Here is a 25,909-nt window from a genome sequence, read left to right as displayed (position 1 = left end):
CTGGATGCAATGGCGATGCTTCAGCCGGCGCTGCCTTGTTCGGGTGCTGGTTGCCTTCCAGAGTGTTAGGAGGGTGGGTGGGCACGGTGGGCACCTCTTGGCCTCTCTCACCCCTTGTGCTCCCTGCCCTCAGGCGAGCTGCCCCATTCCCCAGGGTCTCCGTAACAGGGAGGGGGGAAGCACCAGCCGGGTAGATACAGGTCAAAAAATAAGTTTTTAATGGCCTCCAACATCCACTGGTATTTTACGAGGCCAGTCCACGCAATTCCGAGGAAGTTGGAAACACCCTGTCCGAGGCTGAAGAAGAACCTGCGCTGCCCGGGCGGCCACCGGGGAGCAACCCCACCGCCTCGGGGAGGCAAGGCCGGGCCGGGCGCGGTGGGGCGGAGGCCGGGGCACCGAAGGAACCTGAGGCGGCCGCCGAAGAGGCGCGGAAAGCGCAGGCGAGGCGGCGGCGGCGGCTCCACGCCCAGGAGCGCCGCTTAAAACCGGCGCCGAAAGGTGTGGCTTCGCCTTTCCTCTGCCGGCGGGGAGGGGAAGGGACGCGACGGGACGGGACCTCCGCTCAAGCCGCTGCCGCCCGCAGGCTCCGCCACCGCACGCCGCTCCGGTCCCCCTTTCACCTGCCGGCCGCGCCGATCCGCGGCGCTCGACCCCTTCTTTCCCGGCCCTCGGCGGGCTTCGAGGGAGAAGCGGCACCTCGGCAGGCCCTCCCGGGGGTGAATGCCTTTTCCTCCGTCGGCTCCGGCTCAGTCTTCCCGTCGCTCTCCCCGCCGTCTCTTCTCCCGTCGGGCGGCGGCCCCCCGCGCTCCCCCGCCGCCATGAGCATCAACGGCGGCTCCCACCCGCGGATCAACACCTTGGGCCGGATGGCACGGGCCGACTCGGGCACCGACCTGCGCTACGAGATGAGCTCCCATGTGGTGGGGGGCGGCGGTGGCGGCGGCGGCACCCACACCCACAAGACTTACTACTACCAGAAGACCTACGGGGGGGACTACGCCTCCGACGGATACGGGTAGGTGCGGGACGGGCTGGGCTATGGGGGGAGGGAGCGGTCCCCGTTGAGGGATGCGGGCCCCGGCGGCCCCCGCCGGCCCCCGGCCCCGCTCCTTCGGGCCCGCCTTAGCCTACCTGCCTGCCCGCCCTCTCCCAGGTGTGCAAGCTTGCGAGCCTTTCCCCATCCCCCCTCCCCTCTGGAGACTGACTCCTGAAAGGCTTTTAAATGCAAGCAGAGAACTTTTAACATTTACAAGTGGAAAGACACACAACAGTTTCGGTGGGAATCCCTCTGAAGGGAGTCGTGGGATGAAAGGCAAAGTGGTAACCTCGGTGTACCCCCTATGGACTCTTCAGGTGTAAAAGTGTCTGTGCGGGCTGCAGGGACCCAGCGTTTCTCTGCTGAACCCCACTTTGCTGAGTGACTCAAAGCCAACTGTGCTGTCATAAATTGCTTTATACCTCACAAACCCAGGCCCAGCTCTCACTGCCCTCACCAGCAGTTGTATAACTAGGGCTAGAAGACAGTTTTAACTTGTGGCAATCGTTCTTTTATTAATTCCTTAGTTTGTTTCTAGCTTGTGCAAAGCCCAGGCATTTAAGGCCGTGATCTTTTATGCATCCGTCCCTGATATTTGGTGTCGGGGGAGCAAAGATAGTTTGCTTCTCTTCCTCCCCCCCCGCCACCCCCTTTAGCTCTCTGCTCCTTGTGTTGCTGAAAGAACAGTGGAAAGCTTGTGGGCAGGGTACTGGCTATGGATCCTGGTTTGGAGAACTCTTCCTTTTGTGGATGCTGCTGTACCATCAATCCGTGCAGATCTGTTCTGGCAAAATAAGTGCAGTGATCGTGAAGACTTCTCCGTTAATCCCCTCAGCTGGGAGCTCACAGTACTGAAAAGCAGTCAGCATTTACAGTCACTGAAGGAAACAGCACTGGTTTATGATAAGGGACCTATACAAAACACTGCTGACAATTTTTTTTTTTTTTTTTTAAACCTCTGGAATGGCTTCACTAAACCTGTTCATCTAATTATCGATGCCATTGACTTAAGAATTGATTCAGAAGTGCTGTTGTGTAATATGTGTTAGAACTTAACCCCTAATTATACAGGTGGTACATTACTGAATTGCAGAAAGATGAGAATCATATAGAGTAAATAAACAGGCAGTTGAGAACAGTCAGGCTTTATTAAATCAAGCAGATCTATAAATGGCTGTAGAGAATTAGGATTACCCTAGAGACCACAGAGTGCTCTGTTTAGGTGTGTCAGACCTGTTGCTAGATAGCCACTGAGTGAAAAAATTTTCTTCTACTTCTTTTTTTTTAATTATGTTGTTCGGTTCTTAGTTTTAATTCTTCATTTGACTTTTGGTTTGGTCTGTGCACAGCTAAGTTAGTTGATGATGAATCACATCTATAACGTTTCTACTTATGACAACAGGAGTACGAGAATACCTATTTATTGCTATATAATTAGAAAAATCCAATACTTTCCCATGGAAGTGTGCACACACTTGGACTCCTAAATGTTGTCATATTGCATTTGTGAGGATCTGTTTTGCTAGTGGTGCTCCAGTGCAAATACCTTTACTATTTACAAGAGACAGACATGAAAAATTAATAGCCGAACATACTACTTCCAGGCTGGTCTCTTTTCCCAGGCTTACTCTGGTGTAGCTGTATTTCACTGGAAAAGAAATACTTTCCTCTAATTTAGCATCCTTTGTTTTTTTTTTTTGTTACATGTTTTTATACCAATCTATAGTTAGGCTCTTCTTTCTTCCATATTCAGTGCTGGTATAGCAAGAAAGGAAAGGATAGAGCTGATCAAGAGGTTAACAACCTTGTATCAATATCCTTTCATTTACTCTGTATCATGTAATATTCATATATCCTTTTTTGAAAGGTGTGTCTGGCAAGGAGGTTGGGATGAAAACTTCCTCTTTGCTTTATTGCAAGTCTTCTGCATGGAACTGAATGCCCCTTTTAATACTATCAAAATGCATGCATATGTATATACTTATATATTTTTTTTGTATATGAAAACACCTGATCATACAAAATAATTTAATTATTTGCAAACCAGTATATGTCTTTGTACAGTTTTTGTTTTTAATTTGTGCTGACTTGAATTAGAATGTTCTCCCCAATACAAATGAGTGTTTCATTGCCAGTTAATGAAAAAAAAGGAATCACACCTGATTTTGCACATGTACTGTGAGCAGCCAGGTCCACTAAAGTGTGGACTCCCCAGGAGTTCACATTGTGCTTGCAGGATCAGGGCCATCATCTATGGAATTGTATTTTTAAATATTTTTTTTTAAAAAAATTTATTGTTTTATATAATTTTTTTAAATTATTGCATTCAGCCTGATACCTTCTGTGCCAAATTTTAGTGGCACTTACTGAATTTACAAAACTCAGATTTCTTTTTCTAATGGAAAAAATTACTGTATCTTAATTTTAAATGCCGGAGGATTCAACTTAGGGTCTAGTCTTGGAAGTTTTGGGGCGTATTCTGCCAAACAAGTCTGTGCTGGGTATTGCATTACTCACAGAGCAACATAAGACACTCCCCACCCTTAGGGCTCAGCAAGGTGCCTTTACAACATTCCCAGTTTCTTCTGGCTTGGGAACTCAGGATGAGCTTGGCCCGGAGTACAGATACTCAGCTTGACAGTGAGTCACACGTACCTAAACTGCCAGTTCATCAGTCAAATATTTGTCAATGTCATTGCTATGGAGAGATAAAATCTGATATGCTGTGAGAGAAGGAAAGAAAGTGGTGAGTTTAGCAGTTTTGTTATTGCTGAGACTAGCAAAAAATTAGCCCTGCATTCATCGTCACTGCATGATAGGAAAATAAATCCACTTACACAATTCTGCCTAAGAGTTACTGTGATTTCTGTGCTTTTAAGTCAGAAGAAGAGTTAGAAGTTCACATACCATACCCTGACATTACTTTCAGGGAATGACAGACAAAGTAAATTTGGAGAAAAAAAATATGGAAAGCCATGTTTTTGCCCTTCCCATCAGTTTTGCAGGGATCTGCAGGGTCCTGGCTAAGCTGAGTGGTGGTAGGGCTGGTGTGGCAACGTCCCGTTTGAGCTCCTCTGCCACAGCTTTACACCAAGGGGGAAAAAATGCCCTGGTGACAAACGAAAACATGGGCAACCAAAGAGGGAGGTGTCTGGTTGTACCTATCCCAACTCACCTTTTCATAGATAGATGCCTGAGATTTCAAGCCAGATGGCTTTGCAGGTGGGAAGGACTCTGTCAGGCAAAGTATTTGCTGGTGTTCCAAGCAGCTGATCCCTGGCAAAGGTGTATTTCCATGGATCCTGAATTTGCACCTGCCTCTCTCTCCCACAGCTGGAGGTGGGAGAGGCAGCATCTCTGCAAAGCACTGCACTGGCCAGGTGTGGCCTATTGAAACGGTGCTGTTGCTCCTGATGATTAATATCAGTGGGAAAAAGCGCAAGGATTCTCTATGAATAGGTGTGGCACTATCCCCTGTGAAACAGATTGCTCTGAAGTCACTTAGCCTCAGGGATCTTAAGTTTTCAGCAGTGGCTTAATTTTTTTGCACGTTTCTAATGGTATTTAGAGCCCAGTTGTGCAAGGTGTGGGCAGCTCTTGAGGTTTCTTGTTATTGTGCCTTAGTCTTGTGTGCACACTTGGCAGAAGGGACTGGTTTGGCGAGGCTATTGTATGCCAAAACTGATCCTAGGAAGAACAGAGGCATATGGGGAGAACCCAGTTAGAAAATTCTTGGTAGTTTCTGACTCTTCCATTCACTTTCTTTGAGGGGAGGAAAAAAAAGCTTGTGTTATAGTATTTTAATTTCTGGTTCGAGTTTTATGGATATTGTGATTTTCCACCTTTTGCTAATGTATACCTGTGGATTTCCAGGAGCACACATGCCCAACTTGCAGGCACTGATGGATGGGTGTGTGCAGGCCGTGTTCTGGGTATAGATACTCCAGGTCAGGTTTTTCCTCTGACTTGCCTACTCTGGGCATAGCAGGTAATCCTTTGATGAATCTATTGCTTGTTCAAACAAGTTTGTGTGGATGAGGGGAAAAAAAAAAAAAAAAAAAAAAAAAAGTGCTATTGTTTTGCTCTCATTGTTGAGTTATGGGAGTCCCTGGATACTTGAGGCCTGCAAAAAGACCTTTTTTAAAGCTTTCTTTGCTTTTTGAATTAAAAAATAAAACAAAACCAAAGCAAACCAAAACAAACCTTTGAATTTTTAAAAGGCTAAATGTTTTGTGGAGGAATCAGAAAATTTAACAAGGATTATTCTGATTTGGTTTAAGTCAGATCTTTGGGCCAAGATTATTGTTCCTTTGTGCTTCCAGAGCTTCAGAGAGCTGTCAGGCTGCTGAAAGGCTCTGCAGAGCTGCTGGATGTGTTGCTGCCTGTCTCCTTTGCCCTGCTTCTCTAGACGCTAATCACCCTCTGGATAACACAGCAGCCTCTTGATGTGTGCTAAAAAGGGCAGAAACGAGAGCAGCCCCAGCGTTGCAGGCATTTATGCTGGGGTTGTGCAGGTCTTCAGCAGCTGGAGGCAAATGAGAAACCAGAAGGGAGTTGGCTTTCTTCCTTGCCCCTCTGGTTCTGCAGTACAGACTGCTCGACTGGGCCTGCACGGGTGCAAGTGGGGTGTTAGCTGAGGTTATGTCATACATTTGAAATGTGTTACTGAGGAAATCTTTTGCCTGCTTGAGGAGGTGAGTGGCAGCAGTAGTCAGTCAGCCCTGCTGTGTTCCAGAGACGTGGGCAGAGCTGGGATTGCCATGTCTGTCTCGTCTCTCATAACTCATTCTGTGGCTTCCAGAGTGTTTCACAGACCCATTTAGAAAAAAAAATAATCAGGAAATAGTTATTTCTTGGTTTTGAACAGCTGGGAGTCTTGTGGGGCTCACTGGTACTGATAAAGTGCAGTTCTAATTGAGAAACTGAGAACACACAATTAAGGTAACAGCTGAGCTTAGCTCAGGTGGGTTATATTGCAGCAGGGAAGTGTTGTCTGAGCTAACATCCTGCCCAAAGCCTGGTGGCAGCAAGGGCTGGGTTGTCCTCTCCCTCCTCTGGGAGAGCAGGAGCGCAGTATAGAAAGGGAGCAATGTGTTCTGCCTTGACATGCAGCAAGCAGGGTGGCTCCTGTATGGAATGACAGTGATGTGCAGATGATGTGCTTTTCCTAGGGTTCTTCTGGCAGCAGAGAAAGTGTAGTTACAGGACTACATTTTAATATCCCCAATAAAAGACATTCTTCTGCATTTTGAAGTAGTCTCCTAATTTTAAAGCAAAGGTGCTACCCACCTTTGCTTTCCTTTGTTCCTTTAATAGTTAATGACTATTAAAACCAAGTTGTTCTAATAAAGAACTCAGTGTAATAGTATCCATTTGAAATTCATGAGTTGCCTTCAAAATAATGGTCTAAAATTTTGAGTTGTTGGGACAAATGGATAGTTAAGGTCTGAAGCAGCCCAGGCTGCTTCATTCAGCACTGTTCTGCAGGGCTTATGAAATCAAAGCAGTACATCAAATAGTCTGATTCTTGCAAATCTTTGCATTTATTAGTAGGAGCCCCTGCACTCTTGTGCTGCAAGTCTTGAAGACCAAGCTCTGGTTCTTTTCCTTTCTGATGGAATGGTTGGAAAGTGTTTATTATTTACAGGAGTAGAAAACCAGAAAACATGTGAAAAACCTGTCCACATTACATGAGGTACCTGTAGTGTTAATTGTAGTGGGCTCCTGTTCACAGGTTTAAGCTTAACATTTTGCCAGAGTTAAAACCAAATCAAATTGTCATCATAGCAGCAGGGGGCTTTAAAATGACCAAACTTACTCAGCATCATGTAAACAAAATCAAATGAAGCAAGAGCTGCACTGACAAAATACCATCTGTAGTAACAGTCTTAGCCTGTGTCATGTGAGGATTGTTGGGGTCTTACATCTTTCTCAGGCACATTTTTATTTATGGTCTAGTTTATGTGGTTTGTGGTTGTACTTCAGAAATCCACATTGTGATGCCATGTAGCATGTTCAGGAGTTTGGGTTTGCCTCAGTTTCTTTAGTCCAGTATTTTTAAATTTTTTGGGTTGTTTTTTTTTTTTGACCTTATGCCATTGCGTTGGATATGATTTTCCTTTGGCTGGCTGTTTCCTTCTGCCTCAAGGTTGGATGTCTGCTTACTCTGCGCGCTGGGGTTTCTACTTTGATCGACTCATTCCCATTAAAGGCCTGTTGGCTTCAATTAGAGGAATATTACACTGAGGACCTCTGAAACAGCTTATGAAGTACTCTCCTGTCACATGGGTGAAAAGTACTGAGTATGTGTCCACGCTAAATTGTGCTGGTGCCATCTGATGTACCAGCCAGTATGTGCTGAGTTGTTTTGTGCTGAGGTGTTGTTTTATTTTCTAAATACAGAGGTTGTTTTATAATCTTCTTGACTATGTTTGTACAGCTAAATCCTCTTCGGATATGAAGTCTTTGAGTCCTGTTGACTTGGTGGAGCTTTGCCATCAAACATGAGCACCTGTGTTGGCGTCTGCTGGCTATGGCTATGCCCCGTGGCACAGTACAGCTCCATTTGGTCTGCTGATGGGTTTGAAAGACATTAGCTTGCCCAGTGTTCTCAGCTGCCTCGAATAGGCCATCACCATTTCCCTCTTTATCCTGGTGTTGATCTCAGTATTTTGACTAGCAAAATAGTTGCTTAACAGCAAACCCGACATCCAAAGTGCTGAAAGCAGCATTGCTGAAATACGGTGCTCTTTTCAGGTTTCACTTCGTAGTGTTCCAGCTTCTGCCATTATTTGGTTGCGTCTTTATCTGTTAGATTGGAGAGTCTTAAATGCTTGCTGCTTTCTTCTTTTGAAGGTCTCTGTGAACTGTAAACGAATACTTTTTAATCTTTATTTGAAGATCTAAGTAGGGTGAGCTTAAGCCTCCTGCTTCAAGGCATCTGCTCTTGTCTTTGAAGATGGTTTAATATAGAGACACAAAACTATTTCAGTTTTCCAACTTTTTTATTATATGGACAATAATTCTGGATGTGATATTCAAATGTCATTGAGATGAACACAAAATACTTGCAATTCTACTTTTCCTATCTTTTTAATTGTTTTGTTATTTATATTTATGTGACAATGGCTTTTCTTCATAATTTCTTAGCTTGTTAATTATGACAGCTGTTGTTTAAAACTCCTTTCAGTGTAAAGTGAAGTAATGCATGGAAGGTCAGTCAAATTACCCTGAAGCCAGTGGAGATAATTCAGATTTTCTACAATAGGAGTCTGGTCCTCATCTACCGTTCTTTTGGCTTCGGATATCCAGTATTTATATCTGTCAGGGAATGACTGAAAAAGTGACTGAAGAAAAAAACCCACACTCTTCTAAAAAGGAAAATTGCTTGGAAGGTTCCTCTCTCTTCTTTCTTATGTTTCATTCATGAGAATAATTGGGGGTATAATTAAATGTAAATTTAGATGCAGTCAGATACTTCTTGATCCCAACATAACAGTGATGCCTCAGGAGAAGGAATTATTTAGAAAAGGAAGCTGATGGGAAGCCTAGCACAAAACTAGACCCGCATGTTATTTTTCACAATTGTTTTCTTTAAGCTGTTTCCAAGATGTACAGTGGTGCAGGGCACAGCACTTGTGCAGCCAGAGGGTCACAGTGGAAGCCAGGAGTTGCTTGTGTACATCGTATTTTGAGTCAAACAGTGCCTCTCCAGTCCTGTCTCTGTTTTTGAGGGTCTGCTCCCTTGTACTGAGGGAAGCTGGTGAATGTTGCTTTAAGTTTTTCCACTTGCTCAAGAAGAGCTGATAGGAGAATGCCAGGCTGCTAAAGCACCAGCTGCAAGCATTGCAGAGGTGCTCCTAAAAATATACTGTTGGGCATTTCTCAGCACTGTAGTGATTTTCCCAAGGACAGCTCTGCCAATTTTTTTTACATTGTCACAGTTCCTTTTGTGAAGGATGGACAAATCTTCTGAAGTCAGTGGAAATATTTCCATTGAATCCAGCTGACCTGCTGGTTCTGAGGTGGACGATTTTCCACCAAAAGTCTTTTTGATGTTACTGTGGTATGGAAGATTAGGTGATTTGTAATGGAAAAGGTTATCTACTGTGAGCACAGAACTTAGAAAACGAGGCAAATCTTGGAAGTGTCTTGGTTTCTTACTGTCTCTTAGTAGTGGTTTATTTTAGTTTTGCTGGCAAGTGCTTTGGTTTTAGAGCTGCCTGGGCTTGCTTGGAAGCACTGATTCCATCAGTTAAGAATGATTCCTTGCTTGAAGCACCTCACCCACGTTAAACTAGCAGTGGCTCGCTTTAGTGGCTGAATCCCAATGCTGGAAAATCAACCTTCTGGCAGTAGGGATGCAATAGATTATGTGCAAGGCAATAATGACCCTGTTATCTGGCTTGGATGTTCCCCCACTGGTGTTTGCAGTTGTGGAACTTTACTTGGAACCCCTGAACTCCCACTTTAATGTCCTCTAACTCTAGGTCCTACTTCTGTTTTTTGTAGTAGCTTGTGCATCTTGCCATTCCTATTTAAGACACTGCTCTTGCTTCATGCATGTCTGCTGACAAAACGAGCCCTTCATGTGCCTGTGTGGACTTGGGTGCTCATGTGCTTGTGTAGTAGAGGATCCTGCTTTTCTTTTAGGCTCTGACATTCAACAGCTGGTGTGATAACACATACCATAATATCATGTAAAGGCTATGTTCTAGTGTCCTGATTTAAAGATTGTGAACAATCCATGCTGGCAGTAATACTGCTAAAGTTTTGTGATCAAAGCTACAAATACCTGTACTGGAAGAAAAAAAAAATTCTTCTTTATGGCATACTTGTTTCCACCTTCTGCTTTATGCTGTGGTGAAGTTGGCTAATGCCTACTGTTATAGAATAATGAAGTGGCTCTGCATGGGTGGAATCAGCATAGAACTTCACAGTGCAGTTACGCAGGAGGGACATGGAATATTCCACATGACTTTCCTTAGCCATTCCCAGTGTTTTATTTCTCATGTCTTCAAAATGTGCAACTGCACTGTACTTACTTAATGTTCTTCTTCTCTTCCACAACAGTCAGAATGGAACCTGTACAGTGTCCAGACGCCAGAACACCATCCAGGAGCTTTTGCAAAACTGTTCAGATTGCCTGATGCGAGCTGAGCTCATAGCACAACCCGTGAGTGCTTCTTGTTCTTATCAAAAGTGATAATGAGTATTACAGGAGATAAACGCTGTGTTTTCTTTCTGGGCTCACGGGCTCTGCTTTTTCATCTTCTTTCTCCCCTTTCAGCTGTTTGTGATACATGCCTTTTTTCTAGGTCATTGTGTTCCATTGGCACTCTGTTCCGTAAAACTGACGGATGTACATCTGATTAAGTAAAGGGGCATTTGTTGAATTAAAGGAAAAAACACAACCCCCCCAAATAAACAAAAAAATCACTTAAAACCCCCTAAACATCCCATCCTTCAGACAGATTTTACTGCATCTTATTTTCATACTTTCAGTTTTATATCAAGAAAACTGCCAGTGTAAACAGCTCTCAGTAATGTATTGACCACTTACCCTCCTTGGAGTGTCCTGTAGGATTTTGTCATATTTTTCTGGGCCATAATGTGAACTTGAACCACCATAGGAAGAGCTTTTACTTTAACATATGATTTCTAAAGTATGTGAAATTGGATTAAAATCTTGACTGTTTCATCCCAAGTGCATGCAGAGGATCTTGGCTGATACATAACACTGATTAGTGCCTGCTAGGGGGATTACTTGCTGATGCTAGAATCAGTCCTGGTGAACCTGGAATGTCCTCTGTTCCTGCTGAAGTCAGAAGCGATGCAGGGTTGTGAGTGCATGGTGTTGTTGAGGCCACTGGGATGCAAGCCCTGTTCCCAGTTCTGGCAGTAGATGTGATTTAATGCACACTTTGGACCCTCTGTGGACAGAAAATTCGTTCAGGAATGAACTCTGTGGTTAGCAGTCTGTCCTCTTCAGAGATACAACATGTGTGAGCATGTTTATATAAAAATCAATGCCAGAGTAAATACTGCCTCTTGTTATGGATTAATATTATTCCAGGGAAGTTGAAAGAAAGTGATGTTTAGTTCCAGCTTGGTTCCACAAAATAAATTGGTTACCTTTTTTTTATACTTTCTTTCTGAAAGACAAAATAATGAGGTCTACCAACATTTTATTTTTAAAATCAAATCACAGCTGGGTTATGTTTTGTTCAGCATAGCTGTGTCAGTGTGGGATGAGATCAAAAAGCCATCTCTTGTAGCTTGAAGCACCATAACTGTGCTTGTCCAGTGTGCTGAGAGGGTGTATGGAGGATTTACTTAAACTTTGGGTGATATGGTAGGATACGAATGTGACAGGGCATGTAGCTGGTCCCAGGTAGACAGGGCACAGTCTGTGTTTCTGCAGGGTAAGAATGTCTTAGAACCACAAGGAAACTTCTGAAAAATCATGAACAAAATCCACCAGCTCCCACAAGTGTTTGCTTCTCATCCTCTGAACACAAACGGGTAAGGTCTTAAAAACAGAGCACACCATGTGAAGCCTTGACTCTGCTAAAACAAGCAAGTTGGTATGTGCTGTTCTTTATAGAAAGGTTTGGTTGCTAATATGTTGTAATAATTTTCTTTCATATTTTATTTGTAATAATTACTTTAAAACTACTCTAAGTGGCCTTCTGCCAGCTAAAACAGGAAGAGACCTAGCAGTTGAAACCTCTCATGCTTCTTAAAAATAGAAGTCTTCATAGCATCTCTTTTAAAACAAGCTGAAGCTTAGGTAGTGAATATTTTATTTAATCTCTCATCTCTTTGTTTTGTTTGTTTTAGGAATTGAAATATGGGGATGGTGTCCAGATTAGAGGGAACAGAGATCTGGAGGAGTGTTTTGCACAAGCAAATGACCAAATGGATATCCTGGATGGGCTCATTAGAGAGTTGAGGCAGATGGGCCAGCCCTGTGAGATGTATCAGAAAAGGTATTGCTGGAGAAGGGAATGTGATTGGTAGAAGTTTGTGGTGTCTCAAGTGCTCTCCTTCCCTAGTGTTGCAGAATGTGACAGAAGTTCAGATGGTGAAACTAAATCTGGGGAATGCTAATATGGAGAAGAGCTTTGCAGTAATACATGCCTTACTTTGGTTTTCTCTGAAATTTTACTCAGTGTATTTTTTCCACAGTTCATACCTTCAGCATGTTTTGTTTCAAATAATTGGTGGTCTGCTGGGTGAAATTGATTTTGAGAGATGCTTCCATCTTTTCTGTCTCTTTTTCTCATAGATGCTAAGTTGTTCCTTCCCTTTCAGGCTGCTTCAGCTTCAAGAGCAAATGCGTGCCCTGTACAAAGCCATCAGTGTCCCCCGTGCCAGGAGGGCCAGCTCCAAAGGTGGTGGTTGCTACTCCTCCCAGAGTGGCTCAGGCTGGGATGAGTACACGAAACGTGTCACAAGTGAATGTTTAAACTGGATGAGGCAGCAGAAGGTAAATCTGTGCAGAGCTTAAATAGAAACTTAAAAAGGATATGTGAATGCTCGTATATCCAAGATCCCTTTTTTTTCTTTCCTTTTTTCCCTTGTGAACATGGATTTGGGGTCTTCTTTAGCAGAGGAAAAAGTGGGGAAGTTAGGTTTGAAAGCTAAACGAGGCACAGCTGTTAAAATAACAAAGACATTGGCATATTTGTGTTAGAGATTATAATGCTCTATATTTCCTTCCTTTCTTCCACAGGTTTAATTTATGATTCATATTTATTCAACCCTTTAACACAGATAGGACCAGCTTCACAGATTTAACCATTGTCCAGTATTTTACAGCTGTTCTCCCCCTCCAATCTATTCTTATCACAGTGGGAGCCAGAGGTAGAGCTGACTGCCACAGGCTTTCAGAAGTTACTACCAAAATAGACAGGGAAACGTTGAAGTTGCTGTCTGTTGCATTCCCAGAAAAAAATTGTCAGTGCACAGCTGTTTATGGTATAACCAGGAGCAGAAAACAGACATTGAGGGTCCTTTGTTTTTGTGCTGCTGAAGTAAAAGCTGAGTATTTGTGGTTGGACAGCCCTTTCTGAGAGACAGGTAGGGAGGATGGAACAAGGTGGCTGAAGTTATACTTTGCAGACTCCTTGCAAACTGCAATGGCATTGTTCTTATCTCTATTTATTAGGTTGTTGCTTAGTGATTGTGCCATTGTTATCTGCATATAGTGTTCGCCAGCTGGCTACTATGCAAACCAGATGAGGAAGGGAGAGCTCTGTACATTTCTCATACGGTTAACTGAGTGCTAGTCACAGTGTGGTCTTCCACTGCCCTCCCATAGTATGGCATGTTTTAGAGGAAGAGGAGGGAGTGGAGATGCACTCCTTGCGTGGTAATGTGTATGAGCATTGTGTCTGGACAGCAGCAGCAGATATGATTGCTCTGTACACTCTGTGGCTAATCATCAGTCCTGCCATGGTTTGAGGAGTGATGTTAGACAGGCACTGGGCACACTTCCAGCAGTGAAAGACTGGGCTTTCCAAAGACATCACACAACACCCTGCTCGGACACACCTCGCTAAGCACAAGAAAGCTCTTTATAGCTTTGTTCCCACACAATAGCTCCTGTGAAAGTAATAGGCTTGTACACTCTCCCTTCTTCAGTCCTTAAGGCAAAGCTGAGGTGGGCCCAGAAAGCACTTAGCTCCCTGTCTGGGTCTTGAAGTTTCTTAGAGAAAACTTATTTTGAACTTTCCTCCATGCCTTGCTATGTCTCAGTACCTGCTTTCACTGGGACCAGGATAATGTTTCTCCTTGTAAAGTGGTGAGATCTGGCAAAAATCTGTGAGCAGCTGTGGTTTTCTGCTGTTGTTTCTGTGTGTTCAATGTGGATGGTTTGCTGACGGGAGAATCAGGTGGTAGGAAGGTCAGTCAAATTTCCAGTGCAGAATTACAGAAAGTGCAGTGAAATCCAGACAGCGTTTGTTGGTGTGCTGGGAGCCAGCCAGGACTGCTGCTGTTGCTACAGAATCTTTAGACTGTTTAAATATGAGGAGAAGGGTCAAAGTCCTGTAACTTTTAGAAGGCTGAACCAAAATGGTTTTCTTTTTTGGATCATTTGCAACACTGCCTTTGAACCCATAGGCTTGGGTGTGGTTCAGGCTTTATTGTCATTATTGACTCATAAAGATTTGACTTTGGGCTGGTGATTCCAAATCCAGTCTCATCCCAAGATGAAGATACCTTTTTCTTTCCTGTGTGCATCCATGAACTGTCATTAAGACAGAGACAAAATGTACATTTACAGCATAAAAGAAGATTTTGAGTTTGAGGAGCTGGATTGTGAATTTGGTGGCTTTTAATAAAATAATAAAAAAAGAATTCCAGTCAGATAGTTTTTGAGTTGATAATTATCCAGGTGTATTACTGTTTATTAAAGGCTGGTCCTAGAAATTTCCACTTGGCGTCCTGCGTTGTGAAAATGAAAGACAAACAACATGTTCTATAATAATTTCAGTTTATCTTGTTTTATTATTTATTTATTTAGTTTGCATTAAACTGAATTTATTGGAGGTTACATGACTAATTTAAATGGACATGCAGAGTACTAGTTTACAGAACTTGACTCTGGGTGTTTTCACATGAATTTCATGAATAGCATTGTTTGGTAAAGCCATATTTTTTTTTCAGAGTGATAAGAATGTAACTATACTGTAGAACATAAAAGAACAGCTTGGTCCAAAGAAAACAGATGAAAATACACTATTGAGTGTGCTTCATCTAGTTTTACTTTAATGAACTTAAACATTTTTTCCCTACTTTGTTTCTTCTGCTTTGGGAGCCTGTCACACAGTTTAAGTGATTATAGTTTCATGAAATTGCAACCCCCTATTCTGAACTTTCCCTTGTTCGGTTCCCTCTTGTTCCCTCTACTGCATAATTAGATTTACTTCAGTTCCTTTATGCTCTAATTTAGATAATAATGTTGGAAATGAAAATAAAAATACTGCCTCTTTCTCATAGGCTGAAATGGAGCTAGTGAAATGGGGGGTTGATGCAGCATCCATCGAGCAACAAATCAGTGAGCACAGGAGAACACATAATGCCATTGGAGACTATCGCTGGCACCTGGACAAAGTCAAAACAGATCTGGTAATTACTGCCTTCCCTTACATGTTGTCTAGGCTAGATTTATATCATTTGGCTCTCCATTGCAAAAAGGAATACTGAATAGTTCGTCATCTCTTCAGAAACCACTGTCATAATAGCAACTTCTTTCAACCCTAGTACTTATTATTTCCTTATTATTTTGCGTCCTACTTCTTTCAGCAGAATTTTAAAATGAAAAATTAGTAGCTATTTAACTTTGTTGGGTACCAAGGCTGGCAAATAAATATTGGAACGTTTTTATGAGAAAAATGTGATCAAGTGGCTATTCTCACTTCCTGTCTAGCTACATTAAAACAAGAAAGTGAAAGTGTAAGGTGCGTGATTAGATACTGGATTGTGTAATGAAGGAATTTCTGTGAAAAAGGCCCAAATTCTGGGGTAAACTTAAAGCTTTTCTGAGGTGTGGGCTTTCTCGTGGTTTTTGGTATTTTTTCTGTTTGTGGGGTCTTTTTTGTTTGTTTTGTTTTGTTGTTTGTTTTTTTTCTTTTTCCCCTGCTTTTTTTTCTACTGCTTGTTCAGATAGGAACACCTGGCTCTGTGGAATCCCAGTTCCAAGGTTGTGCAGCTTCCCAGTCACAGAAGTGAGCATAAAAATTGGAGCCTATGGTCATGTCATAGTTTATATTAGCTCATAATCTCCAAAACTGGTTCTAGGGTTAGCTGATTCCCCACAAATGTGTAGGTGTTTGGTACAGAAGATCCAGTTTTGGGATCTGTTTTGCTACTGCAAGGTTTATGTGCATCCTTTCTTATGTATGACCATCCCAGAGGGAAGTAAGTTTGTCTAAGCCTTGGTTTTATACTTCTTGTGGTCCTCCAGTGGTGCAGATCTGCTACTCACCTCTGCCTCTTGCTTTGTAGGCATTACCACCTGTAGCTATACCATTATACCCCTGTAAAGGAAATACCAGCAAACGGGCAACTTTAAAAGACTTACTAAATATTTTCTCTCTATTGTAGCGGGAGAAGGCTGCAGTTCATCAGCTGGAGGAAGAATATGAGGGGCTGCTGGTGAGCATGAGATGTATTCATGTTTGAATGCTATTTTTTCTTTATTAACACCAGTGTTATGGTCAAGGGACACTTCGCGTTTCAACAGAGTAACAGATGCATATTTAAGTAGTTCTATTCAGCAGTAAACTGACAGTGCCTTGTAGTTTCTATGAGGTTCAGTTTGAGTCATGAACCTGAGATTAGTTCATTGTCTGGTGTATAATTAACTTACCTTCACAAGGAAGTTTCTAGTTTGCTCCTCATGAAGGAAGTCGCTCACTAAGCAGGCAAGGAGTAGAACTCTGCCTTTGTAACAAGAGTAAATCTACTGATAAATTTAGTCTGCAAATGAAGCTTAAAAAAATTACTCAGAGGTGAGATTAGAACCAAAATCTATGTAGGCGTTGTGCATCTTTTCTGCTTTGGATCTTAATGTAAAATGCAGTGGGAATCCTGAGCAAGTTGTAGATTAAGCCTTTGTATTGGAAGCTGATTCCTGTAGACACTTTAAGGAACACGATGTGTATTATAATGTGAGGACAGAGAAGGAATCTTTTAATGAAGTGTCATCTATCCAAAAGGTGCTGCTACAACACAAAGGATGTGCTATGAGCAGCAAGTGCAAGTAGAAGTGATGTTAAATGCATTTTGTATATATTCCCCCTTGCCTTTTTTGCTTGCCTGCCTACATGTCTGCTACACTTGTGTTTCAACTTACTTTTCAGTTCCCATTGTTCTATAAATCTGGACCTGTTGTCCATTGCCAGCAGGTTTCATGGCTCTGTAAACTCAAAACATTTTATCTGCTGTCCATTGCCAACAGGTTATACAGATTGTGGGTTTTATCGTTACTTTAGGCGAAAGGAACCAAAAGAAAAAAAAAAAAAAAGTCACATGCTGTGCTCTTGGCTTCCTCTTCTCCATCCAGGACAGGCATTTTTGTCTTAATGCTTTTTCATTTCTGGAATTCCTTGTAGAAATACTCCTTTGAGAGAATGGATCAGCTCCGTCAATTCCAGAACCTCATCCAAGCCACCAGCAGAGAGATCATGTGGATCAATGACTGTGAGGAAGAGGAGCTTCTTTATGACTGGAGTGACAGGAACACTGACATCTCCAGGAAGCAGGAGGCCTTCTCAGTAAGACAGCTCAGCTTCTCTGTGCTTTCCATGGGCCCTCTTTTGGGATAGTGAGGGAGTAACAGCCTGCCTTGTGGGGCACTCATTACAGGATGGACATTTCTTCACTTTTCCAAAGTTCCTGGGGGTTTTTATCAACACTTAACTACTGTGTGACAACCTTTTGAGTCAAGATTGGACATCTATTAGAAGATTGTGCTCCTATTCAACCAGCTGTAATGGTTTCCTTTCACTTTGGAAGCTGGCCTTATCAGTAGAGTCTCCTGTGACCACAATCATTGTGCTGGCATACGAAACTAAAGGACTTGAATCAAGCACTTTAATTCTCCCTGTTAGAACTGTCTAGAGGGAATGTTAAAGAAATGTGTTTCTTTAATCAATATTGGTGCTAAACACCAAATTAAAAGGAATAAAATTTTGCACAGTTAGGATGTACTTTTTAAAAATTATTTTTAGTTCAGTTATTCTGGATGTTGCAAGATGCAGTCATTTTGGCTTCTGTCATTCCTATGCAAGGCAGAACTTTGGGTGCTAGAGACTAGATCTGAGGTGACTGTACTTTGATTCCAATTCAGACATTGGAATGGGCTGCCCAGGGGAGTGGTGGATTCTCCATCCCTGGACGTTTTTAAAAAGAGATTGGATGTTACCAGACCAGTGCCATGGTCTGGTAACCACAGTGGTGGTGGATTAAGGGTTGGATTTGATGATCTCAGGAGGTCCTTTCCAACCTGGCTGAAAAAAAAACAACCAACAAACCCCAAACCCAACCAAATGAAAAAACCTGTCTTCATAGTACAATTACAAGAATTACTATTTTGAATTAGCAGGAATAGTTTTAATTTACATTATGACAACTGTTGGAAAAGTTTAAGTAAATCATCCTGCACAGTGTAGGTTTTGGGGGCTTGTTTAATTTTGTGTTTTGTTTGTTTAGAAACGCATGAGTGAACTGGAGCTTAAAGAAAAAGAGCTCAACAAGCTAAAGCAAGAAAGTGACCAGCTAGTGCTTAACCAGCACCCTGCTTCAGACAAAATTGAGGTGAGTTAGATTTCATGTGATTTCACTTAATCCTTTAGTTGCTACATGGAAAAAGTTCTCAGTGAAAGTCTGCAAATGAAATGCTGCATTTGGACATGAGAAGGGTTTGCCTGATAAAAAAGCTCACCCAACTGTATGAGCTGTTCTATCACATATTACTACTTTTCTTCCCAAGCCTCCTCACAACAGCTGCAGGCTTCATAAGAGCTATGAGGGAGCTCTCATTTTTATCAAATTTGATGATAAAAGCATGTAAAAATTAATACAAGGCTTAGAGATTTTTCTGAGTGTACTGAAATTGCTTATTTTGACTTGCCTACACTGCAGTGGAATTTATGGTGGGAAGGCTTGTTACTGTTCTGCTATCTTAGCAGGCATGTTTTGAAGAAAGCCACACCCTTCCACGAGGGTTTATATTTAACCCAGGTCAAAATACTTTCTGCAACTCAAATTCATAGTGCATTTCTACAGCTTAGCCAAGGCATTATTGCTTTCACAGCTTGATGTACACTTACCTTTCAATTACAAAGGCTACAGCAAATTGGAAAATCTCATTTAATTAGGAAATACTATAGTTGTTACAGTTTTAAGAGTGCTTATGGACCCTAAAACTGAAAGAAGATAATAGGAAAAAAAAATAGTCTGTTCTCCTTTTCAGTTTATTTACTTTAACTGTCACATTTCTGCCTTAAAAAAAAGATCCTTGTAAACTCCAGCAGTGAACTAAAAAGTACATAATTTTCTGGAGGGTATGAGGACTACTTCATAAGTTTGAATTAAAAAATAGCCATTATAAAAAGATCATGCTTGACAGTGTTCCTTGGAAGGAGGAGAACATGGCAATTTGCAATTGAAATACTTCATTTGCACTACCGTTTGTGCATTTCACTCCATTTTGTTCATGCACCTCAGGCTGAGCAAACAAAATTCAAGTCATGAACAAATTTCTCTCTTCATTCCACAAGCAGGTATTTAACTCTTTTCAGTCAGGTGGATGATTAGAAAGTGGGGAACTATTTGCATGAATTACATTATTCTGGTGTACGTGAATGTTTTAGCAGCTTTTTCATTTGCATTTATGTGTAGCTTAAATAATTTTGCTTGAGTCTGTGTGGTGGTTTTAGTTGTGTATATTACTATTTTTGTTAGGCCTACATGGATACATTACAAACTCAGTGGAGCTGGATTCTTCAGATCACCAAATGCATTGATGTTCATCTGAAAGAGAATGCAGCTTACTTTCAGGTGAGTAGTGATGCAGCTAATTCACCCAGATTTTGTTAAATGTGTGAACGCCATCACACAGATACTGTTTTATATACCAAAATCTTTTCTAAATCCATGCACAATTATGGACAACACAGTGTTACCCTAGTGTAAATGCTACCATTCTGCCAGGTGTGTACTGAGATTTCTCATGAAAGAAATCTATTGATTTTTAGCAAACATTTTTTAAGAGCTGTGTAAAAAACAAATCACAACTTTTCTCCTGTAGTTCTTTGAAGAGGCCCAAGCCACGGAATGCTACCTGAAGAACTTGCAAGACTCCATCAGAAAGAAGTTCATCTGTGATAAGAGCATGTCACTGCAATCTTTACTGGAGCAGATCAAAGAGCTGGAGGTACTGTTGCTCCCACCTCACAGGTTATGTCCTGCATTCCTTGGAAATCAGTTGCCCTCTTCAGATCCTGAAAAGCAAACCCAGTTGTAGTGCAATGCTTATATTTCTTAGGGAAGCCTACATATGGATCACTGTTACTTAATTTGTGTAATAGTGTTTGGGAACTCTGATTTCTTTTTCAGTTTGGAAGGAGCCCAACAAATGCCTAAGTTTCTGACATGCTAACAAATTAAAAATAGGGACTTCCATAGGTGGTAGAATAGATTTTGACTGAAAGGAAAAGTACCTTTAATAAATCATGGAATCATTTAGGTTGGAAAAGACCTTTGAGGTATCATGTCACTGTATCACTGTAGTCTCTTTGAAAGGAGACTTAGCTTAGCTTTTTTAGCCAACTATTTGCTCATCGTGAATTAGATCTCACAATTCCAAATTCAATATACTGGAGAAAAAATGTCAGTAAAGTAAAAGGATTATTGATGAAGCCAGGTTTGAGAGTATAGTAAGTATGTCTTTTTGGTCAGCATTCAGGTTACAATAGATTCTTTCCATTTATTCCTATGTTTCTTAGATATTGCTTTGACTACATTGTAGATATGTATGAAAAACCTGCTTTGCAAGTTTTGCAAACTTTGCAGCCTGCCAGAGCTGCAAAGTTACTTAGTTTGATGTTTCTCTTCCCTTTTTTTAAGACTGCAGTTTTAAATTACAGGCCAAAGACTCATCTTTCTGGAGCTAAAGTTTTGCCTACTCTGTGCTCCACATATATCCCTCTTAATAGAATGGGAACTAGGTGCAATTTCTTTTTAGAATGAATTTTTAACATTCAATGAATCTTTGCAGAATGAACGAGAGAGAATTCTTGAATACAAGAGGCAAGTGCAGAGTTTGGTGAATAAATCCAAGAAGATCGTGCAGCTGAAGCCACGTAACCCAGACTACCGGAGTAACAAGCCCATTATCCTCAAGGCTCTGTGTGACTACAAACAGGATCTGGTATTGTATCCCTTTCTGGCTAAGAATAAACACCATGTAAACTAGAACGTGGCAAATGATTTAGTAAATAAAGTGTTGAGCTGATAGGTGTAGCCCCTTTGTCTGCTTTTGGTCAGCACCTTATTTTTTTTGTCAAAAAGGCTGACTCATTCAGTTATGAATAAAAAAGCTAGGTGCTGGTTGGTTGATAAGTCTAGCCAACATTCTTATTATTAGTCTACTAAATAGCATTAATATTCTAATTTTTTTCTGTTATGTTATCTGTTTAACTTGTTTTACCTCTCAGTGATCAGTAATTGACTTCTGTGGTTTGTATTTACAGTCTGGGGTTTCTGTTATCCACTCGGTGCTCTTCAATACCATTTTTTACTCCAGAGTCACAGAAGGTCAGCCTGCACAGAGTAACTAGCCACCATTAGTATAAGCAAAACTAAATAAGTTTAGGCAATGGTTACCTGACTGTTTGGTAGTTGCTCTTACAGTTAAGCAAACTAAATTCTGCTCAGGTGAAGGTATGCTCAGACAAGTCTGAAGTCTCTGCTTGGTCAGGTCATACTAGTTTTTATTAAAAATATGTTTGCTGGCTGTAGAGGGGTAATGCAGAGTGAGTCCAGTCAGGAGAAATGACAGGAAAAGCCTTCCCTTCTTGGATGTGAGTGGGTTGTAACCTACATTGTGGCCACACCCGTGGCTGCAGCATGCCAGGGTTTCTGATGGTTGGGACTGGTGAATCTGGCTCTGCCACACTTATTTCCAGTCCCTTTTCAAATACAGATGTAGCACTAATCATCCTCATGCCTCCAGCTCACTGGCTTACAGCCATATGTAGTTGCATAGCTTACCATGAGCATGTGTCCACACTCGGTCTTTGATGTTTGTCATGGAAAGCCCCAAGTGTAGTGATCAACTGGGACTAACAACTGTTCAGAGTTTTCTGTGGCTTCATTTGGATTTCTTCATTTTTCTTCACCTGGAACCAGATTCAGGGCGTATGAGTGGATCTGTGTTGATCTCTTGGCCCAGTATGAAGCCAGGATGCACGTGCAGACCTAGCAGCTGGGAAGCACTCCCTTTTCTGTCATCTTGGTGCATCTTCCTTGTCTGTCTCCCCTAGAAACCCCACCCTACTTAACTGAAGAAGAAAATGTTGTTCTGTACTCCTTACAGAAAACGGTGCGCAAAGGAGATGAATGTATCCTGAAGGACAACAACGAGCGCAGCAAGTGGCTGGTGACTGGCCCTGGAGGGGTGGATATGCTGGTGCCATCTGTCAGCCTTATCATCCCACCTCCCAATCCATTAGCAGTGGATCTTGCTACCAAGTGAGTTGCTGCCTGGGTTTGGACACCTACCACTGGGAGTCGGTAGAAGAGTTTGTTCAAGCTAGGAATCAGCCACAGAATTTGGGCTGTACCTTGGTCAAATTGCCCCCTTAAGGGTGGACAATTAAAGACCAGACCTTTGACTGATCACTTAGTGAAGCTTGCCGTGGCATGAAAACATTTAAAAATTGACTTTTACAAGGTTTTTCTTGTCTATAATGAAAGTAATAGATTAATTAATTTCAAAGATTTTTTTTTTCAAGTAAAGGGGAAGCCTTAACACACTTGACATCTTGTGGGTGTTTCTCAGGGTGTTTGGTATCTATGTTACAATGACATACATGTTTTGACCATTAAATTTCTTTTGCTATCTCAGAATTGAGCAGTACTATGAAGCTATTTTGGCTTTGTGGAACCAGCTGTATATCAACATGAAGAGCCTGGTGTCTTGGCAGTATTGCATGATTGACATTGAGAAGATCAGAGCGATGACTATTGCCAAGGTAAGACTCCAGCTGGCCTTACTTGTAGAGCAGGAACATCCATGACCTAATCTCTGCTGTCCAAGAAGTGCTTGCTGTGTCCTGTGCAGCTTTGCTTTGCAAAATTGGGGACCTTCGTTTTACTTACAGAAGTTCTTTTATTAAAGAAGAAGCAAAATGCTTTCCCATTCAATCATGATATGGATAAATGGAAAGATTAGCTAAGGGGATTTATTGCATGCTTGCTGTACTTTTTCCTACCGTATGAAGCCATGAATAGACAGAGTAAGAGGCAGAATTTCAAACTATTCTGAGGTTATGAAATTGTTATAATAGGAATAGATTACTTCAGAGAGCATTTTAGAATCATACTTTTAGAGGCAGCCTGGGTAAGTTTTTTTCTAGGGTATGATTCCTTTGTTTTCTTCTATAGGTGTATTAGTTTATTCCTCAATGATTATCTAGTCATAAATCTTCCTCAAGTGCCTCTTTTTGTTGTTTTTCAAAAATCTCTTCTTTCTCATTTCAGCTTAAAACAATGCGTAAGGAGGATTACCAAAAAATAATTACTGACCTGGAGATCCATTACCAAGAATTCCTCAGGAACAGCCAAGGATCAGAGATGTTTGGTGATGAAGACAAACGGAATATCCAGACTCAGTTCACTGATGCTCAGAAGCACTACCAAACCTTGATCATACAACTGCCCAATCAACCACGGCAGCCACAAATAGGTTTGCTATCCTCCCTGTTTTTTATAGAGATTGTACTGCTTGGGTTTTTTGTCAGAGGGGGTTGATGATGGTGCATTCTTTATATGTGAAAAGGTTCTCAAACATGTGAACAGAAGCATGTTCAAGAATTGTACGGTTGTCTCACAACATAACAAAACTGGCCACGTGGAGGAAGACAGTTTGTTCTTCCTTCTGTGAATCTGAGAATAGCCCTCAGAACTTCATGGAACTTGCTGGGGAAATGAGGGTAATTTAGCCCATTTGGTATGTTTTCAGTAATCAGAATGCAAAATCTCACTGATACATGTGAGGAAGGAAGTTTGTCCCTTTGTGAAGGAGAGAAGTCATCCCCTGAAACAGCTGCATGTTTCCTGTTCCCAGTTCTACTGTTCCCAGTTCTACAGATCAGCTCAGTCCTTGAGTCTCTTTGGCACTACCTTTCTGCATGTTCAGTTCCCTGGCAGTTGACATTTAGCTTGTTTGTTTTTCAGTAGTCCCAACTGAGACCTGTCCTGTGGGCTCCTCAAACACTGTTATTGTTAATGAGAGAAACCGAGAGTATGAGAAGCAGGAGGCCTGGCTGCTGATGGAGCTGCAGAAACTGCGGCGTCAGATTGAAGCTTCTGAGATTCGGATGGTTCAGAGAGCTCCTCTAGGAGTGGATCAAGGGGCTATGCATGACTTTTCAGTCAGAATAAAGGATTTAGAGGTAACTGCATATTTTTCTTCAGGAGTCCCAAGCTCAATATAACTCTACATTGCAGAGCATCCTGTAGTTGTATTTCTGATAAACTGGGAAAGACATACATCCTGTGCAGAAAATCCTCAATTGGCAGCTGACCATGATGATTTGGATTGGATTTAGGTCCTCAGTAGAACAAATTGACTCTTGGATTTTAGAAATCAAATTCGATGAGGCAAAGAATACAGAAAGCCTGATGTCTAGTGAACATGAGCTCATGTTAATCCTAATCCAGGTAAAATTAGTAGTAAAATCCTTTTACAGAGACACTAGGTACCTCAAGTGCTGTCTGTGCAGTGCAGAGTGGATAGATGAGCCCTACAGACTCTCGAGTTTTGAAGGAGACTGGAGAAACAGGATTAGTAAGAAAAGAGAACAGGCTTGGTATATGAGAAATTTCCCTGAGGCGATGAGGTTGCAAATGTCCTGAGCACAGAAGGACCTTGGGATGTCTACTGTGTGCAGTAGACATCTGTCAGTAAAGTGCTCTGCTTTCAACAGAGATGAGTTTCAGGGTGGATGAGGTGCTCAGAGGTGTATTACCTGTTGTAAATTGTGCAAAAAAACCTTCCTGATGTTACTGCAAGCTCAGTCCTCAGTCAAGCTGGTTGGGTTATGGCAAACTTTGGATAAGGAGGCCCATTGCATATGTGCTGTAGAATGATCATTCAGCCACTAGGATTTGGGGCATTCTCTTTCCTTACCGAACGTGTAAATTTGGCATTCTCTTTCCTTAGGGTGTGCAGAATGACTCTCAAATAATGGCTGAAACCCTCAATAAGCATAAGGACTTGCTGCCTAACTTCAGAGGCTGCGAAAAATATGTGTACTTACAGTCAGAGATAAATGCCCTATTTCAAAAACTGGAAAATATTAATGGTGTTTCTGCTGGCTACTTAGACAGGTAAGAAAATTGAGCAATAAATAAATTAATTTTCTTCCATAACTCTTTGTCTAGAAGTCTGACTTTTGTTGCTACTAGTGTAAAATGACAATTTCCTTGCTGTATATGTTGGTAGAAAGAGACTTGAGAATTTCTTCTCTTTTCTGGAAGATTTAAAAAAAAGAAAAAAAAAAGTGAGAACGATAGGTATTACTGAAATTTCTTGTGTATTGCCTATTCTCCTTAATTAATGATCTGCAATTAATTAGAAATATTACCTTTTCTGTCCCAGTCCATAATGAATTTGTATTGTATTATTTTTTTTAGTTTGAATGCCCTGAGGTGTCTGCTCCAGATTATTCTACAGACAGAAGATGTGATCAGAGTTTTTGAAGTCAGACTGTCTGAAGAGGAGACTATTCCTTTGGATATTGATAAAGTGGAGGCTTATCGGGCTTGTCTTAAGGTGAGAGGCCAAAGACCCAAGGATGCAGCAAGAACAAATCTGTAGTTGTCGGCACTGGTCTATTGAACTGGGTGAAACCCTTAAGACCACAGGAGGTGAAAATGCTAATCTGTTGTATTTTATGACATATGCATACAATGCTTTTTCAGATTACTGGAAGGAAAGTATGGGTTACTATTTCTTCCATCACCTGGTTGTTGTTGACCCCACATCAACAAAATAATTTGCATTTATTTGTTTTGCTTACCAAACTAGACTTGACATCAATACATCCTTTCTTGGAAAAAGGCTTGTTA

The 25,909-nt window shown here is 41.6% G+C and overlaps 1 protein-coding gene across 2 annotated transcripts in view; it reads left to right on the top strand.

The window, feature by feature from the left end:
• The first annotated feature begins 568 nt into the window (after positions 1-568).
• The window catches only part of DSP (desmoplakin), a 38,444-nt gene continuing 13,103 nt past the window's right edge, over positions 569-25,909 (top strand). The window contains exons 1-17 of one of the 2 annotated variants that reach the window (XM_030446262.1): positions 569-1,018; positions 10,112-10,214; positions 11,882-12,030; positions 12,356-12,530; positions 15,047-15,175; positions 16,154-16,204; positions 17,164-17,325; positions 18,263-18,367; positions 19,517-19,612; positions 19,863-19,988; positions 20,832-20,984; positions 22,152-22,306; positions 22,683-22,809; positions 23,318-23,522; positions 24,017-24,231; positions 25,002-25,168; positions 25,475-25,613. In XM_030446262.1, coding sequence (XP_030302122.1) covers positions 822-1,018; positions 10,112-10,214; positions 11,882-12,030; positions 12,356-12,530; positions 15,047-15,175; positions 16,154-16,204; positions 17,164-17,325; positions 18,263-18,367; positions 19,517-19,612; positions 19,863-19,988; positions 20,832-20,984; positions 22,152-22,306; positions 22,683-22,809; positions 23,318-23,522; positions 24,017-24,231; positions 25,002-25,168; positions 25,475-25,613 — 2,454 coding nt within the window. In that variant the 5' untranslated portion in view covers positions 569-821. Of the gene's footprint in view, positions 1,019-10,111; positions 10,215-11,881; positions 12,031-12,355; positions 12,531-15,046; positions 15,176-16,153; positions 16,205-17,163; positions 17,326-18,262; positions 18,368-19,516; positions 19,613-19,862; positions 19,989-20,831; positions 20,985-22,151; positions 22,307-22,682; positions 22,810-23,317; positions 23,523-24,013; positions 24,232-25,001; positions 25,169-25,474; positions 25,614-25,909 lie in introns of both variants that reach the window. The other variant, XM_030446261.1, reaches the window with a different exon arrangement.

The sequence above is a fragment of the Calypte anna genome, chromosome 2, assembly GCF_003957555.1.
Source record: "Calypte anna isolate BGI_N300 chromosome 2, bCalAnn1_v1.p, whole genome shotgun sequence".
In the NCBI taxonomy this organism is placed as follows: Eukaryota; Metazoa; Chordata; class Aves; order Apodiformes; family Trochilidae; genus Calypte; species Calypte anna.
Note: the sequence above shows the minus strand (reverse complement) of the source record. Positions and strands in the feature narration are given on the sequence as shown.